Source organism: Chaetura pelagica, unplaced genomic scaffold, assembly GCF_000747805.2.
Source record: "Chaetura pelagica isolate M959 unplaced genomic scaffold, ChaPel_1.0 scaffold90, whole genome shotgun sequence".
Lineage (NCBI taxonomy): Eukaryota > Metazoa > Chordata > Aves > Apodiformes > Apodidae > Chaetura > Chaetura pelagica.
Genome location: NW_009953496.1, coordinates 8376059 through 8389799, shown reverse-complemented (window position 1 = coordinate 8389799; position 13741 = coordinate 8376059). Strand labels below are relative to the sequence as shown.

At 42.3% G+C, this 13741-nt stretch overlaps 1 protein-coding gene across 1 annotated transcript; it reads right to left on the bottom strand.

The window, feature by feature from the left end:
* Nucleotides 1–6643: 6643 nt before the first annotated feature.
* Nucleotides 6644–13085, bottom strand: ODC1 (ornithine decarboxylase 1). The gene is made up of 10 exons (XM_009999147.1): nt 12935–13085; nt 12594–12767; nt 12255–12427; nt 11828–11962; nt 11596–11677; nt 11175–11258; nt 9726–9888; nt 9529–9641; nt 9023–9237; nt 6644–7120 (listed from the first exon to the last, which is right to left on the bottom strand). Exons 1-10 carry the CDS (start codon nt 13034–13036, stop codon nt 6979–6981), a joined length of 1383 nt encoding a protein of 460 aa, XP_009997449.1. The 5' UTR covers nt 13037–13085; the 3' UTR covers nt 6644–6978.
* Nucleotides 13086–13741: the final 656 nt, after the last annotated feature.

Here is a 13741-nt window from a genome sequence, read left to right as displayed (position 1 = left end):
TTTCTCTGCAAGCTGCTGTTTTTCTGCGTCTTTCCCTTCCTCAGCCACCAAGGAGAAGGCGTATTGAAGTTCTGGTCTTTTAGTCCACCCTGTCTGAGATTGCTGCTGCTGCTGCTGCAGGACTTGGGGGGCAGGAGATGCCGCAGCTGGGAAGCCAAACCAGGGCAGGACGTGGTGCTGCTTTCCCTGCTCCCCGTGGGGCCACAGGGGCCGGGCTGTGCCCTTCCAGGCAGGGGGATAGATCCACCTCCCCTGGAGGAAGGCACACTCCCAGCCCCACACCTGGCCCTGCAGGTGTCACACCGCCCTGCCCTGTGCCCTGAACCTGAAGCTGCCAGTGGGTCTCTGCTCCTGAAGCTGCTTGTTCCCTGCCGAGGCTGAAGCTACTGCCTGACCTGGGAGGGGGAGTGAAGGGTGGTCCTGAGTTTGACACGCAGCACATTCAGCTGGGGGCACAGGGAAACTGCTGCAGGAGGGTGAGATGCCACCTTAGGAGGGTCAGAGCTCCTGGGTGAGGAACTTTCTTCATCCCATAGAGTGGGATGTGGCACATTCCTTTGCTCCCACAGCCATGGTAATGGTCTGGCATCCATCCCCACTCTTTCTCTGGACCACCCCTCCCCATTTCTGTGAGGCAGGAGTGGGTCAGCTCTCCTCAGTAGCTCCTCAGGGGCAGCAACCCATCTTGGTGACGCCATTCTTAGATCCATTTTCGCATTGGAGCACCAACATCTCACCAAGAAGGCAGGCAAGGAGCTGTGCTGTCCACCTGAACTGCAAAGCCCATTGCAGGGCCCAGGGGACTGCACTGCCTGGCTCAGCCCCATGGCACTGCCAGACCCACTGGGGAGCACAGTGGGCACCAGCACACCAGGGCTTGAGGGATCTCAGGAGGTCTCTAGCCCAATTTCCTGCTCTAAGCAGGATGAGCTGCAAGGTTAGCCCAGGGTGCCCAGAGCTTTGTCCTGTCAGGTCTTGAAAGCCTCCGGAGGTGAAGCCTGAGCCAGCCCCACCAGCAGCCTGTCTTCTGCCTGACTGTCCTGATGGGCCAAAGTTTCTCCTTGCCCCCAGCCTGCCCCCCCCCCCGATTCCAGCTCTGTTACCACTTAGCATCAGCAATTCTACAAAGCTGCTCTACAGAATATGCCACAGATCAGTTCCATGGACTTAGCTCCAAGAAAACTCTTGACAACAGAAAACCTAAATTAACCCCATAAATTATAAAGGAGAATAAAATTGTTGCAAAAATAGCTACTGGAAGAGTCAAGCCTTGGACTGAGCCTCAAGCAGGAAACTGGAAGCTTCTGGGGCATTTGAGGTAACAGCCTTAATAGTAAAAAAAAAAAAAAAAAAAGCCACTCATTTTGAAGTGTTTTGTGTATCAAAACCCCCAAACCCTCAATTTCCCACTTCTGTGAACCGAAGGGAAGGGAGTTTTGTTTGGCTGGGTTTGTTTCTTTTAAGCTGCGCAATAATTTCATTATTACTTTGTACATACTTTTTCCTTGTACTTCCTTATTTGTGTTTGTTCTCTCTAATAACATCTTGCTTACGCTGCGGTCTAACATCAGGGAGTGTGGGATTCATTTGAAAGCTTTCCATGTCTCTCCTTTCTCCTGCCTTTGCTGGCTCTGTCAGACAGGGGGATTTTTTATGCTTTTTTTGAGCTGAGCTCCATCTTGCCGGCTTTTGCTCGGCTAATTAGTCACCACATCGTTATCTCTGAGAGGATCTTTCTTGGCCCCAGTCAGAGGAACACCCTGGATTCACTTGTAGTTAGGTATAATCACCCCACGGGGAGATGAAACCTGCACGGCACAAGCGGATGAGTCCTCCAGCACTTACCTCCTGGGGAGTCTGGCCAGCCACCCTGGCAGGGTGCAGGAGGAATTTTCCCCCCTCCCCCAAATCAGCAGTCTCCACAGAGAGTCGGATTTTTCTTTTGCTTTTCACTTTGGTCAGACACTTTAATGGTTTAATGCAAGTTTTGACTGTAGGAAAGAGGGAGAACCATTGCAGGGAAATATTTATTGAGCCATTACAGCAAAATGCTTCTGCTGCTGCTGAGCAGCAACTGGAATTTTTAAGTAGGATTTTTTTTTTTTTTTAAATCTAGCAACACAATAGATTATTTTATTCTTGTCCTTACAGTAAGGACAACAGCACCTCTATTATCTTACTGAAAACTGCGCTGACGTTATTCTGTTCAAGTACAGCATCCCCATCCCTTGTGTCAACCTAGAGCTAATATCTTGTTCTTCCCAGCATAGCAGACAAATATAGAAGAGTGATTACTAAGCCCATTGAATGCCCAAATCCTGTTCTTCTCCCAAAGCAGAGAACTGCATTTTAAGGATGGATGAAGGAATACCTGAGATTACAAGCACTTTGGGAATCCTTTGCTCTGAGCTGCTAAAGGTCTCCTTCCTCAGCTTGTACACGGTGTTTGCTGTGTTATTGAGGTACATAGACAGATCCTGCCCTTCCCCAGCAATAGGGAGGTGTTAGTACCAATCCAGCAGGGATCACCAGTCCCTTTGAATTGCTGGGCTGAAAAGTGTCTGTGCCTTTGCTCCCTTTTCTGAACTACTGTGCAGCCTGGCTGTCTCATGACCACTTTCAGGACTGGAAGATGGCACTTGGCTCTGAACCACAAAGGTCAAGCCAATTAATCTTTTGCAAAGCACTCTGTGAGTGTGAATTAAAGAGGATATAACTAGAAAGCACCTTTTTTTTTTTTTTTTTTTTTTTTTTTTTTTTTTTGTGGGAATACTGTGGGCAAGACTGGGACCAACTCCCTAAAATGAGGGAGAGGAAAAGGAAGGGTTGGTTTCAATGTGCTGTTGCTTTTGTCCTTAGACAAGGGCTAACAGACTGGAAAAAAAATGCTGCTGTAGTGTAAGCATCAAGAAACATATGCAAATAAGGGTCTAACATTAGTTGGACTGCAGCAATATTTGCAAGACAACGTGGATATATGCAAGACTGCAGTGTGCTCCCTTGAAGGAGCTCCCTTTGTTTGCCAGCATGGACAGCCTCTCCCTATGGAAACGGAGGGGGCTCAAGGGGGCATCAGTGTTCACCCTCCAAGTGCTTACCTTTGCAATACTCCTCAGAGTCACACCACAAAGAGCCACATTTTGGTGGCTGTACCACTCTGAGCACTCACAGCCAGATTTCCAAAAATGGCACACTGCTGTGGTGCAGCTGCTCTAAACACCTCCGTTATGCAGAGGACTACACCACCAGCTGAAGAGCAATGGCAATGCCTGGCAAAGTAGGAATCCCAGCCCCATATACGCTGCCTTTTCTCAGTGTGTTTTCAGGGTAGTCAACTAGCTAAAGACAAACCCAAATTGGAGACATTTGTGACATGGGTATGGCAGCCAGACCCTAGCCACTAAGACACCAACTGCCTTCAAACTGTAAAGAAAACCAGGTGATGCATGTCAAAACCAGGGACATTTCTCTAAAGCAAATTACTTTTACTTCTTTTGGTACCTACCAGTGCTAATTTTGAAAGAAAATTAATAATATTGTTATTGCAATGATTGATAACCTTTTGCTTTTTGACAATCAAATAACATATTTGTTTAAGCTATTCTTGCAACACTTGTGGCTAATTAGGAGGAATTAGACATTAGGAGGAATGTCCTTAGGCTTTAGGAGTGTCTCATCACTGTGAGGGTGATGAGACACTGGTAAAGGTTGCCCAGGGAAGTTGTGCATGCCCCATCCCTGGAAGTGTTCAAGGCCAGGTGTGATGGGACTTTGAGTAACCTGATCTAGTGGGAGGTGTCCCTGCCCGTACAGGGGGGTTGGAACTAGATGATCTTTAAGGCCCCTTTGAACATAAACCATTATATGATTCTATGAGAATGAGGTTCTTTTTCTGGGGGGAAGAGAGCTGATCTGGAAAGAAAACTTTCCATTTCAGTCTTACTGCTAACTGATGCTGTGTTTAGCTATAAAAGATTTGTTTATATGATAGCACTTGCTGAGGGTGAAGCCTGTGAGAGAAGAGCCTTCCATTCAGCTCCAGATTTGTTCCCGGGGAAAGTCTTGCCCCGTCAGGTGGAGCCATGATGGGGTCCCTGCTCAATGCTGCTCCCAGCTCAGGATTAGCCTGCTGGTGCAAACGGGGCAGGAAACTGGCCTCTTCCAAGGGAATTCATTTCAGATTTTAAGTGGCTTCACCACTCAAGAGAGAGGAGAAGGGTGATGAGAAGCCATACCCTCCTCTCAGGGAGATGTCTTGGTATTTGTCCCAGATATTACTCTTATTTTTTCAGGAGTGATCCCAAGAGAACTAACAGCACCATCACTGGTGCCAGCAACGGCAGTGACTGCCAGGGACACTAGGAGCAGGAATACCACAGTCCCTGCAAATGGGCCAACAGAGTCCACAGTGGAAAACACAGAACAGAGCATGGTTAGGAAGATGGAAGCTGAAAACACAGGTATTCTTGACTCCAACTTTGATACTTGTTGAGCTAATGGTATAACACAAATGCAGCTGATCTCAATTTTTCTGGCATGCAACTCCCTCTGTCCATTATTAGACAAGGCTGCTCCAGGAGGGAATAATTAAGATGTGCAGTTGGAACTGGCTTTGATCAATTAACATGGCAAAACAGAGCAAAGGCTTTTAATGGCCTAAGACTTAGAGAAGGGGGGGTCAAGTTAAGCTAAGGAGCTAAGGAGTTCAAAGCTTACTTTGTTACATCTTTGCTGTCCTCATGCTGCTCCAACTTACACTTAAAAATGTATTTCCCTAATGTGGATGGGTAGGGAATCTCCAGTCACCTTATGACCTATTACTGCCACTTGTGGTATTTTAAAATAATTTTGAAAAGTGAAACAGACCACTAAGATTCTTGGAAGCCAGAAGCAGAGCAGCTGTGAGATGAAGGACATATACCTGGTGTCCCAAAGTCCCACAAGATCTGCTCAGCATAATCCAACTTAAAATGGGAAACTTGTGTCTTGCTTAAAAATACATGACCATTAGTGTAAAGCTTTATTATTCCCACAAGTAGTAAAAGTTTAAGAAGTAGCTACATCTTCTTTAAACAACTGCAGGCTTTCCAGCAGTACTTTTTCTGCATGTTAGGTTTTTTTTTTCCCCTGGTTCAAATGCACTTAGCTCTCACATAGCAAGATTTAGAAATTAACAGTGAAATTAACAGTGCCAACATTCAGTTACCACACCTTACTTCTGCCTTCATGCTAAGTATCAAGTTTCCATGAGAACTTGGAGAGGCTAGAAGAAACCCTGGTTTGGGTGGAGTTTCTGTAAGATAAAGGCTACTGCTCCCCCACGTACTGTAGTTTCCAGCAGTGTAGCTCAATAGCTAAGCAGCTGGGCTGCTCCATGCACGAGAATGAAGGCCAGTGCTATTTCAATCCCAAGCTTGAAGCTAGGAGCAAAGCAAATTAAGACTTTTTTTTAAATGTCACCTAGGGTGCTTCAAGAGTCAGGAAAAAGGTACCATCACTTCTGTTTACCCTAGTAGTTCAGCTAGCAAAGAGTGTAGTCTCAGCTGCAAACACAGACTGGAGGTTAAATATTTTCTTACAAGTAGCTGCAAAAAAACAACAGCTGTATTTCTCATCTTGCTAGATGTTTCTATCAACAATGCTACCCCCTTTGGATGATCCTCTAAATTTTAGCACCTATTCTACATTAGGCTTAAGCTTTCCATACTTAATTGGTACATTAACATTTTCGTCTTTACATGCCAGGTATTTGCTAAGATACCTGCAGTCCAGGGTATTCTGGATTCAGATTCTGGTCAGGAATGCAATGTACAGATCCCAGCTTGGTAAGGGGATCCACTAGTTTGTCAGAAACACGTTGCAATTTTACTGCAACAAGTGGCAGCAAACTAGCAACGGTTTAAGCAGACGTCAGAATGCTCTACCCCAGTAAGCAGGCTCTGATTTTATCATTAACACACCCTTTATTTACTATTTAGTGTCACATTTAATCTAAAGTCAGAAGTTTAAAAAGGTATGATTTTTTTTATTACAATAAGAGCTTCTAAAATTGTACTGCATGCAAAAATGATGTTGAGTTCCCATCTCTGATCATCTGTTTTATACTATGGCCCAAGGCAAGAAGGGTCAGAGCATAGTTGTGACCCACTCATCAGCCCCAGTTTCAGCTTAAGTTTTCCCATGACATATTTTAATGCTCACACACATAACAAGCAGCTTGGAGCCTGTGCTGCATTCTCTCATTAACGACTAGACATGTTTAAACAGCCATCAGTCCTGGCCACAGCAGTTAAACCAACATGAATAAAAGAACACTGCACTGAACATGGAATATGCAACTGTGTTAAACCCATGCTCAACAGGGAAAACCAAATGTGATTTCACCACATTTCACACTGTATTCAACGTGTTGATTGTCCAGCTTTTTCTAACCTCATATTAAAAAAGACAGCTTAGTTTCCATACCCATTAAGGGCTTACTTCATTCCAGTAAGTTGGGAGGGGAGGGGTAGGGGAGATGGCAATTGTGTTATTCAATTATTAATAAGCTCTGGGCTGGGAGCATCTTGGCTGTCTTCATATATGCTGTAAGAGCCATGCATGACAAATTAAGTTTCTACAAATTAACCAAACACAGAACCAGTTATTTCAATATACTTTATTTTAAAACGGGTAGGTCACAAAACACTAAGCTTAGCCCATTCTGCCATACACAAGCTACAAATACTTGTTTGACAGTTGAGGGTCAGTCTTTAGTAGCATACATGAAAAGTGAATAAAAATCCATATAAAACAATATTCAAATAGTTTCCATAGGAACACAGATAATTGTGACCCATCTCCTAGTCATTTTTGTCGCATTTATGCCAAACCTAAACCTTAAAAAACCACTTAAAAATTCTAGCAAGAATTAAGTTAATGGTCCCGCAAATGCCCTAATTTCAATGCCTAACCTTGCAGCTTATTACTAAATATTACCTATACATTAATACTAGCGGAAGCACAAGTTGCCGGATATTCAATTCCACTTTCCCAGGCACAAGAGAGTGGCAGACTACCAACATCCTGCCCCTCCACTTCAGCTAGGAACCCCTGCTCCTTGATCTGCTGCATAAGTTGCCTAGAAAGAAAAAACACAACAAAATAAAACAACCAGTCAAAAAGCAGCTCACTACAATATGCCAAAAATAAGGTAAGCAATTAATTTTTTTACTGCCAAGGAGCATAACATGAACTCTTTATCATCTGCTATCTAGACAATATTACCAGAGGGAAGGAATTAAAAATAAAATCCAAGCAGATTGAGTAGATGACTTGTGGCTCACTGGGCTTTAGGGCAAATGCCAATACTAAGGTGGTTTCACCATTTCTGGGTAGGATCTAGCTAGGTCTGCTGTATGCCTGTAGCTACCTCCGTATACCACGCACTATATGGACTGAATGACCTAGTGCTCAGTAATTCCAAATCCCTGACCTACATCCCTGACTATCCCCTTATGCTGCATCCTCACATTCCTGGGTAGCTTGTATCAAGTAGCAGTATGGATGAGAGACTAGGAATGTGAATGAGCTGACCAGTGAGAACCATGCACCTCCGTTCATAACCAGACAGCTGTACTGAAAGATAATTCCAGAAGACATTCAGTTGACTGAGTTTTTGGACTTTGTTATCTTACATGATATGCAAGCCAAGAAGTTGTATGTATTACTACATGGCTTCCCATATATCACTAGCTTTTACTTAGACATATATAATACTCCTGTCCCTTTACCTTCAGTTACCTAGCCACAAATTTAGCTGTACACATTTTATACATAGATTACATTCCAAAAAGCTTTCACCTGTGCTAGAAAGACATGCATTGATACACCCTCCTCAGTTAAGGGCCAGCTTGGATGACAAAATTTTCTTGGCAAAACAGAAAATGTAGACCATGTAGACCAAAAGAGGACTGTAGCCTTGGATGATGGTTATGACTGCATTAAGCTCAGCATGCTTCAGACCAAGTATTACATTTTAACAGAAAGCCACTGCTATAGTTAAAGAGCTAATTATTCTCCTGCAGAACCATTTTTAGTTCAACTAGACACAAGCTTGGAGTCTTTTTCTTTGAGGAACTCTTCAATTGACAGCAAGTTTCACTAAAGAAACAGTAAAAGCATTACTTAGAGAGGCAATGCTAGTATAAGAATGGAGGAAGCTTTCTCTTACTTTTATGGCAGGAATTCCCCTGAACTTACCACAAAATTACTCATGTTTTAGGGTAATGATGCTGCCCAAATGCGCTCTGCAAGTTCAGTAGGCAGACATCAACACAGAGGGTAAGGACTTCCTCTTACAGAAAACCCCACTTTGACAGAAGATGCAATCTCTTGCACTGAGGAGCATGCGGACTACTCTAAGCTACTGTTTAAGATGCAGTTTCAGTGTCCTTGCACTTGAAGAGGCAGTCCTGCTTTCTTTGCTTACCTGTTTAGTAACTTCCCCTGGAGATCTAGCACTCTGCACTAAGCAATCAGCCAGAGCTCAACCTAAACCAAGGGAGAGCTCTCAAACAAACAGATCATATTGTGAAGCAGTCTGTTGAATATTCATGCATCCTGCAGTCAGGATTTAGCACGCTATCAATTTAGAAGACAGTGCCCCACTAGAACTATGATTGACTGGTCGCATAAGCTAACAGTAAAGAATTCGTAATGATTATGTATGTTGTGCAAGAGTGAGAAACACCAGCTAGAAGCCCAGTTAAATCAAAGACACTAACATTACTCCTGTAAAAGTACCTCTCCTGGACATGAGTAAATCAGAGGAAATGAATAATTGGTAGTGTTAGCATTGTTCTAAGCAGACAAAAAGGACCTTCAGAGACACTGCCTCCTTCCACACCAGAAGCAGGTTTTCCAAGAGCAACAGCACCAAGACTACAGCCCTGTTTGTTATGGGGCAGCCAACTAACATCAGCTATTCACTACAGTCATCTCTATCAAAAGCATGGATGGATCGAGATACTTGATTACTAACCATGCTGGTCTTGACATCACATAGTGTATTGTTGGCCTCTGGAATCCATTGAAAGTAGAAGCTGCAGCAACAGTATAGGCACCCATGTTTTCAAACAGGATCCAGTCACCAACTTGCAACTCTGGCATATTAAAACGCTCAACAATACGATCTAGGCCATCACATGTTGGTCCCCATATGCTGCAGGAATAGCAGCTGTCATCTGGCTTAGGCCGCTGAAGGAAAGAGTTCAGTATCATTAGTCTGGCTACCAAAACAAGAGCTTCCAGAAGTAATATCATAATCACAGTACAACGTTCCACCTTGCAGAGAAGAGGAGGAAGAGCTGCTTGCAGGTCCCTTCTCCACTCTGGGCTTTGAACTAATTCCACTGCGTGTTTCATAAGCGAAATGCCAAATTCTGGCAACATGAAGGGAGCAGTGAACTACAGAAGCAACTGCTGTGATGAGGGTTCTTACACACCCACAATACCTGACTAGTATGTGATACTTCTGAATGAGCATACCTTCTGCAGAACTGGTTTAACATGTGCGTGGTCATACAAGATGCAGTTGAATGATCCATAGACTCCATCATTTACATAATACATGAGAGTTTTGTCATTTGTATCATCTTCATCTGGAAGTAGAGACAGGCTAGTAAGAAAATGCTTGGAAAGAAATACATAGCTGGCTAGAATAAGATTAGGTCTAGATTACATACCATCAGAACCTGTTTGCTCCTTTAATACAATTTTTTTTGCAATGATGTTGACTGCCAGTGTGAATGCTGATGCAACATAGTATCTTCCTGGCTCTGCAATTATATTTATTCCAGAATCCGGAGGAAAGTATTTATCCAGAGCTGGGTTGATTACACTTGTGATCTAGGGAAGAATCGGTTGCCAATATTAAAACTTTGGCAGTTATTCAGATGCTATTTTAGAAGTTTCAGACAAAGTCAGACTTTCGTGCTGACAATGGTACTCTGTTCCAAGTGTGCAATAACTATTAGCATACTGTAATCTCTATTGATCGCTTTAGCTTTATTTTCCTGAAATTTTGTTTGCTATTAAGTGGGCACAAAGAAACAAAAGCAGACATCACTTGCAGCTTAAAAATTCAAGTGACTAAACAGCCCATGTTAAGAGTCTAAAGGAAGTCAATCCTCCCAGACTCATTAAACCACCATTAATGCCCTGCAAGCCCCCACAGTTCAATTTTAATGTCTAGTCCACCTGCAGTTGTGCTAATCATGCAATAACCTCCAGCACGCTGCATCCTAAAGAAGTCACCCTACTGTATCTTACAAAAAAAAGAAGGCTTTGTCATCACCTTTGAAATTCAGCTGCCTTAAGATAGTTATTTCCAAGTTCTGAAGTTACCAGTAATTAGTAAGTTGCCTCCAACCACAGCAAGACTGTGTTACGCCGCGGAGCTCGATGACAACAGTTGGCTCCAGAGACTTTATGTAAGTCAGCGCTACACTACAAAAAGCCAGCCTTCATTATCAGGTATGACAAGTGAGACAACATTAGCCCACGTTATTAGCATAAAACTCACTTTATGTAACTTATTTGCTGCCTCCTTGAGTAAACATCATTTAACTCATTATGCCAGACTGGCAGGTGCTCTGACAACACTGCTGTAAGGGGAGTTCTATTAATACCCAGCAATCTTGCCTCTTCTGAGAGCAGAACTACTTCTGTTTAAAACTAGACTGAAGAACATTGACCAATTAAAAAAACTACCTAAAAGCTAGTTCTAAATCAGATCAGGCACTGATCTAGTTTGCTGCCACCCAGAAGTACAACAAGGATTCCGGATTCCTCTTCTCCCTATTTGGGAGCACAGCCAATCAAGATATTCCTAAATACAGCATCAACTGGAAGAAGTCTATGCCAGTAAGAATCAAGTCTGCAATTACAACATGATTTCTAAGTTTGATATATCTGCATGTTTATGCAGTCATTTAGCTATGTGTCTAATGGGTTAGTTCATCTAATCTTCACTTTGCAGGTTAATTCCCCTTTTCCTCTACATTAAATTTCCAGCCAAGCAAATTTTTCTGCAAATTAGTCTGTATACAAATATAAAGAGCCAGACTTTGTTTAACTCAGATCAACATCCAAAAAAGACACAACAACCTGAGAGCTTCTTAGCAAAGCTATACCTCTTCAAATTTAAGCTTGACATCTTCAGAGCCGGGGAAGCCACCACCAATATCAAGCAGATACATATTGAAGCCAAGTTCAGCCTGAAATGAGATTAACAGCAACACTGTCAAGAAATCAGTTCTTAGTTAATCATTTTAGCTTAAAAAGTAATGTAATGTAAAGTCATTTTATTAATATTGGATCAGACCTAACTCATCACGCTCAAGTAACAGTCACTTGATTTTGAGTTGCTGATTTTAGCAGGTTTGTAGATGAGTTTTGCAGAACTGGTCAAAATAAGCCATTATAACCTCTAAAATTCCAACAACATGAAATCAGTGATTTAGCTAGCTTTAAAACTTGTAACAGTTTTACATTTGAATCTGCTTTGCCACAACAGTTAAGCAGTAGTTCCAGAGAAAGTAGAGCTAGACTTACTCCCATATCAAACACACAGCGAGCATCAGAAATGGCTTGAACAAAGGTCTCTGGGTCAGTACATCCACTTCCAACATGGAAACTACAAAAATACAAAATATCAGTTGCTATTTGGCAAATTAGTAAAGAAGTTTCTACAAAACTCAAGTTATCATATGCATCTCTATTGTCAGGTAGACCATTCAAAGAAATCTTATTTAATATGAAATGTTTTTTGGTATCATCAACTCACCTAACTCCAACAATGGCAAGGTCCAGCTCTTTTGCACGCTCCAGAAGAAGCCTGCTAGTCTTAAGTGTAGCCCCAAATTTGACACTCAGACGACAAACTGCTTTGGAGTCATCAGTTGTAATGCGTAAGACTAATCTAGAAACAAGAAAAGATAAGGGTTCAAGTTCCAGTTCATAAGATGCCACGATCAGGCAGATGTGATCTTCAAATGATGACTGACAGACAAGATTTACTGTCTTTTCCAGTGTACTTCGAAGTAAACTGTGCCAGTAGACTACACAGGATTAGATTTCACTAGCTAAAAGTGGGTTTATTTTCTCCTAATTTTCCAGCCCATCTTAACCAATGAAGAACAAGTTTCAGATAAGAGATGTTTCTGTAACTTAGGAACCCAAGCAAGAATTCTAGAACAATTAGCATAACTTACTTGGCTTTTGGATGGGCCCTTGCAACTTTCATTAGTTCTACTTCACTATCGAAAGTCATCATCTGTACACCACTGCTGGCAGCATGTTTGATTTGAGATACTTGTTTGCAAGGATTTGCATATATTATTCGCTCAGGAGGCACACCAATGCTCTGCACCAGCTGTATTTCCATCTGAAGAAAGAAGAGATGACACCTGTGAAAGATTTCTACAGAGATGATCAAACTAATCAGTACAAGAAAAACGGCAGCACTTGGTTACGCTTTCTTTTACATTAACACGTTTTGTAAAGCTGAACATGTAATAATGTCACATACCAGAACACAGTCAAGATCTTACCTTACTGGCACAATCAAATCCTGCGCCAAGAACAGCAAGTGTTTTCACTACAGCTTTGCTGTCGTTGCATTTTACAGCATAGAAAGGGGTCACCCGAGGAAGGGCTTTATGCCATCGCATGTGCTTCTTTACAATATCTCCGAGGTCAGCAACATAGAAGGCATCTTTATCATCCTAGAGCAAAGACACATCTTTTAAGTTACAAGCAAGAGATAACAGGATAAGCCTAGAGGTCAGCGTTTGAGGAGACTGCCTTGCAGAAAATCTGCAAAGACAACTTGTTCCATTAGCTCATGTATTTGTAGCTTCATGAAATGCAGTGATTATCCTATCATACTTACAGAAGATGACACTTCATTTATTTTTTGGTCAAGGATATCCTTGGCAGTAAAGCCTTCATCCAGGAAGGTGAGTTCAAATTCTTCATTGCTGAAGCTGCTCATGATTTCCAAGATTTCAGGTTTACTTGAAAGGACTTAAGTACAAACTGTTGATACAAAATCAAAAAGCAACTCATTACTTCATTTAAATCCATATGGTCTACATTCACTACTTAGCTTGAATTCATGTGGTCACATAATTTACAATTATATGATTCCTACAGTGATCACTAACAGCATCACAGTTTAAAATTTAAACAGATCAGATTTAATCAAAAAACCAGAATGCAATCTACAAAATAATCTTGCAAGCCTGAAGGCAAGTTCTCTTCTATTCAGCAACAGCATGATGTGTTAAACCTATCTGAAGGGAAAAAAAAAACCAACAAAATACTGTCAGATTTTATTTGTCCCACTGTCTTTTCCTTCACCTCCACATTGAAGATGTTAATATTGTGGCAAGGTTGATACTGACACTAGCCATATGTTTTTTTTAACATCTTTAAAGCACTACTGTAGCTCATTAGTTTTGGGAAAAGGGCTTGTATGTTGCTACAAAAAGGGCTTATACAGTACTGACTTCTGAGTAGTAGCAACTCTCACTAGGTCAAAGCCAGCTGAACATCTGGATTCTCACTACAGTTCAGACCAGGTACAAACCAGCCATGAGATCAGGGCTTTCCTTCCTCTGTTGGTGGCTGGAGCAACCCTGTTCTACCCACGACCTCCAGGCTACACAAAAAGAAAATCTTAGCTGTCAGGAGTGGC

Excerpts from the sequence above, each read along its gene's own strand:
- ODC1 (XM_009999147.1), bottom strand. The coding sequence starts at position 13,036 with ATGAGCAGCTTCAGCAATGAAGAATTTGAACTCACCTTCCTGGATGAA. Across the intron at positions 11,963-12,254 it reads AGGGCCCATCCAAAAGCCAA|ATTAGTCTTACGCATTACAA; the intron begins GTAAGTTATGCT and ends TCTTGTTTCTAG. Across the intron at positions 7,121-9,022 it reads GTGATGTCAAGACCAGCATG|GCAACTTATGCAGCAGATCA; the intron begins GTTAGTAATCAA and ends TTTTCTTTCTAG.